The sequence below is a fragment of the Antrostomus carolinensis genome, unplaced genomic scaffold (genome assembly GCF_000700745.2).
Source record: "Antrostomus carolinensis isolate BGI_N321 unplaced genomic scaffold, ASM70074v2 scaffold6505, whole genome shotgun sequence".
In the NCBI taxonomy this organism is placed as follows: Eukaryota; Metazoa; Chordata; class Aves; order Caprimulgiformes; family Caprimulgidae; genus Antrostomus; species Antrostomus carolinensis.
This window is the reverse complement of record NW_010318359.1, coordinates 1-4,758: the sequence shown is the minus strand read 5'-3', so window position 1 is coordinate 4,758 and position 4,758 is coordinate 1. Positions and strand designations below refer to the sequence as shown.

At 38.5% G+C, this 4,758-nt stretch overlaps 1 protein-coding gene across 1 annotated transcript; it reads right to left on the bottom strand.

The window, feature by feature from the left end:
• Positions 1-319: 319 nt before the first annotated feature.
• Positions 320-1,959, bottom strand: LOC104525647 (alpha-2,8-sialyltransferase 8E-like; the record flags this gene model as incomplete). Its single annotated transcript, XM_010168863.1, has 2 exons — positions 320-788; positions 1,771-1,959. Coding segments are annotated over 2 exons (658 nt in total), but the record flags the coding sequence as incomplete, so codon positions are not given.
• Positions 1,960-4,758: the final 2,799 nt, after the last annotated feature.

The following is a 4,758-nucleotide window of genomic DNA, read 5'->3' as shown; positions in this document are numbered from 1 at the left end:
GCTTTTCTTCTTAGTGAAATGATAACTACATTAATGTGCTCTGTTTATCCCTAAATCTATTGGAAATGTGCTTCTTATCTGACTTGCTTTCCAGGACAGTGTATCCCCTGGGATGGAGTTTTCCTTCTCCTACACTGTTATGGACCCAACTCTACTAGCAGGAAAGATGCTGGTATACTGGATCCTATGGGATGCAATGCCTTGAAGAAATTTATATCAAACAATTATTGCATAATCTCAGGATGTAATAAAACTTCCTACATCATACGCAGGCATGAGTTCCTGTTACACTTTTGTATCACAGGAAGAAGCGTGCCTGTCAACAGCAGCTACAGGTTCCTGTATGAACCCGTAGGATCCCCTTGCTGTGCATGTGGAGGAAGTTGAAGATTTCTGAGGGCATGGCATGAAAACCAGGGCGAGGTTTCACATTGTCATAGTAGTGGTGAGTTATAAAAATCCCTGAGGGGTTCATGGGGAAGGCCCAAAAGCCAAAAAGGTGGACCTCTTCACAGAGCTCCAGGGCAGCAGTCACCAGGATCAATCCAGTGCTAATCCGCTTGGCCCGCACCCCTTGGCCAAGCCAGTAGCGTGAGACATTGATGAGATATTGGGGATGAAAGTAATAAACAGCTTGCTGCGATTCAAAATCATCCAGGACATATTTGACTCGGATTGAGACATCTGTGTTGCGAGTGTTGTAGAAAGCTGGCAGCAGCACGGAAGCGTTCTCGTAGACCTGGAGCACATCATAGAAGGGTTTCCTCCATTTCTCCAGCTTATGAAATCTAAAGGGAAAAGGATGCAAATGTTGGTCAGACCAGCGTGGACTCAGTTTGGACCCAGCATATAAGAAACCTCTAATGGGCTTTTACTGAAACCAGAGAGAACTGAAATGATGTTTCAGTTAACAAGGGGAATATATTTAGATTTGTAGCTAAAGAACCAGCGCTAAATGTAGGGCAAAAAGGCAGGGGATTAAAAAACCCACATACTCTCCTCTCTTTTGATAATATTCTCATTAAACTGTGGAAAAACTTGGTAGACATTTCTGATATTGTCTTAATTTGTATTTTATTGTAAGTAGTATGTAATTTTTCCAAGATTTGTTCAGCTGTATAGCGCATTATGCAGAGCAGAACTGTATAAAAAAGTTTCAGATACCAAAGCAGAGCAAATTTCTAACTGTAACATTTAAAAGAAATCCAAAATGCAAGCAAATGATTTTAAGTTGCTTGAGAAAACAAACACATTCCCCTTAGCAAGAAAGGAAAGCAGTACTTAGCCCCATGGTCCCAAATCTGTCAGCAAGCTGGCATTAAGTTATTAACAGATTTAAAATTAAAATCACTTAGTCAATCCTGGCTACAAAGTTTAACCAATATTTCTTTAAAAACATATGACAACGTGTTATTTTATTTATACACTTAGGGTTGGATCCAGTTGCTTCCACCCTAAATGTTTCTGAGACATTTGCCTGGGGCTTGCAAGTACAGCACAAGATTTCCAGGGGAAGGATGGCTTTGTTGTTATAATTCTAGCTCATCAGCCTCCCACTTTCTATCACCAATGTGCAGGTGTAAGTGTTTAATGCATTTCTATAAGTTATTACAGATTTCATATACTGAATAACTTAAATTCAGAATGAAACGTATGATTCATAGTGTTAGTTTAATATCTGGGAAAAAAAAATCTCTGTAACTGGTAGAATTAAGTGGAAAGTAGATCTGGAAAAGCAATAGAGATGAAAATACAAAAAACAGAAATTACCTCTCAGTAATTATACTGGGATTGACAGTCACAACATCCGTCTTTACGCCAACATCTGTGAAGTATTTCTCAGATATAGGAGGCAAATTGCATCTAAAAAGGAAATAAATTATCAAGAAAGTTAATTCCCAGCATCTTTTCAGAACTAGACAGTAGAACTGATTTAAACATTTCTTCCGAGCAACAAATCTAAAAATAGACTGAGAACTTAAAATTGTATCAAACATGTTGATGCCCAAACTGTGCATTAAAGTAACAACTTCTCAGGGGCTGTATGAAGACCTTTCTTCTTGCCCAAATCTGTCAGAACTGACCCCTTTTTGCAGATGTAGTCAATACTCACCCATTTTGCTTCCATAATAGCAGCTCAGCTATTTACTTTGTCAGTTTAGGATGAGAAATGGGATGAAGCCCCAGGGACAATCAGCCTATAAAATCATACTTCCTCAGTAAGGGTTGAGCTGTATTCAATAATTAATAGATAAACTACATCTATAACGTTGCCTTTAACATGCTTTGTTTTATACCCAAGAGAATTCAGGGGAAATGCTTCACAAGAGACAAATCAGTCCAGTCCTAATTAATCAAAAATTACCTGCTTCCCTTTATACGTATCTCCCAGCACAGTGTAAAAGCAGCAATTCTGACTCTACAGATTCACCAGAGGATGTCAAAGCTATTAGAGGCAAACTTGTGAAGATCTGCAAACTTTGACTTTGCCCAGCTTCTACTCACCTTGGTCTTGACCTAGATTCATCATCTCAAAAAATTTAGAGCATCCCTCAAGAGATGCTGAAGTAACTGAAACACACATACACACAAGCTATCACACAGCCTTTGCTTCCATAGGAAACCCAGGTAAAATTCCCAAACATCTCAATTTCTAAAGATCAGGGCTGAATAGGAAAAAACTGAAAGTAATTACAGTAAGTGATGCTCAGTGTTTTCACAATACTAGAGTTCAGCTGCCATCATAATTTCTCAGTCACAGGGAGTGAGGGAGCAGAGGAACACACAAAAATGCTTCAAAATCCTTCTCAGACTCAGGAGGTTCACATCTACTTTCCAGGGAGTCCTGCTTTGTCAGGTCAGAGAGTTTTTTTTAGCTACCTTATCCTTCTCAGAGGCAATGTTATTTCCAGCACTTTTCACTGCTAGGTCACGCAACATCCTTCTGAAGTCCTCTAGCATCCTCAGTTCCACCTTGCACCGGGCACTGTGCTCATTAGATTATATTTGAAAAAGGTTTTCAAATACTCAGCTTCAATATTTTTGAACAGTAAACTCCCACCAGGATTAAGAAAGACTGAATTTGTTGAAAGTGGCAATTCCTTACAACAATGATACAATCTGCATAAACTTTTGTCGTTAAGACTCCAAAAATTAATCCCTGCAAAGAGAGTAGTCCCATCTCTAAATGCACCCAATGTTTCATCACAGATCTCTACACTGGCCAGTAGATGGAGATAGACAATAACAACTAGTAAATGCAATTCATGTGTGTGTGTGTTTTATATATTCTATTGTACTATAATTAATTGCTATCAGAGTTTATTTCATAGAAAAATCTCGGTTGCATCCTGTTGGCCACAAGCTTCCTGACAATAAAAGATTTTCTCAGGGGTCCTGAAAGTGTAACTGAATGTTAGCAGTGCTCCATAAGCAGTTTTTGAAATATTTTGAAGAATTGTTCTGTTGGTGACCAAGATGGGGATTCCTGATGGTTTGGTGCATTGGTGTCAGGCTGGAAAGTGGATGTGTTCAGACCTGACCTTAAACACAAGATTTACTTTAAAATTTATGTCAGGAAACCTTAAGTAGACCTCTTAAACACTAACATGTCTTTGTGCATAATGCTGGTCCTGCATGTTTTGGAGGTGGTGAACTAGGGGGGTTTTAGCTGAAGTACTGAGGTACTTATTCATATTTCAGTTCTACTTAAGCCATTACTTAATTAATTAATGGTAACAAAAGCAATTTCTAAGTTCTGTACTGATCTGATCTGTTCTTTCTAAGCAATTGCGGTACAGTTCAAGAGAGAGCAACAGTAATAAAGAGGGACCTCCACTGAAAGTTCTTATACATAAATGATGACGTTTGCTGTCTGTATTTCCATTTCCACTCAACAGCTTGTCATCTCTATGTGTAACATGTATTCCTCCTTTCAACCACACCAATAGCTGTGATCCAACACAATAGAAGGGAATCTACAGTAACTATTTAATGTATAGGGGATACACTAAGCTTTTAAGAAGTAAATTATGTGAAGCCTAGACTGTTTCACAGATTAAAAATAAGACAATAGTTTTATATAAAGTGGGCACAAGAGGCAGAGACAAGGATCTGAAAAAAAATAATAGTGAAGGTAGGACCATTAAAATCTTATTTCTCATTTAATGCCAAATTAAATTAAGAGTGCAATGAGCAAAAATATGACCTAATTAGAGAAATTCATTGATTTATGCACAGTTATTCTAAAATTATAGGGATGTACTTAAGATCAGAAAATAGGCCAACAGAAGTAAAAGGATTATTCTTTTCTACAGAGCAGGTCATGAATCTCTGAGCTAGCTGTCGTATGCCATGACCTGGGAAAAGAGCTTAACAGAATTTAGAGAGGGATTAGTCATGCATATGAATAGTTGTGGTGGGTTGACCCTGGCTGGACATCAGGTGTCTCTGAAGACATTCTATCACTTCTCAACTCAGCTGGACAGGGAAGAGAAAACACATTGACAGACTTGTGGGTCAAGATAAGGAAAGGGAGATCACTCTGCAATTACTGCCATGGGCAAAACAGACTCAACTTGGGGAAAATTAATTTATTTTATTACTAATCAAATCAGAGTAGAATAATGAGAAATAAAAACTAAATCTTAAAACATCCTCCCCCCACTTCTCCCTTCTTCCCAGGCTTGACTTTACTCTGGAATTCTCTACCTCCTCCCCACTAGTGACACAGGGGGATGGGGAATGGGGGTTGGGGTC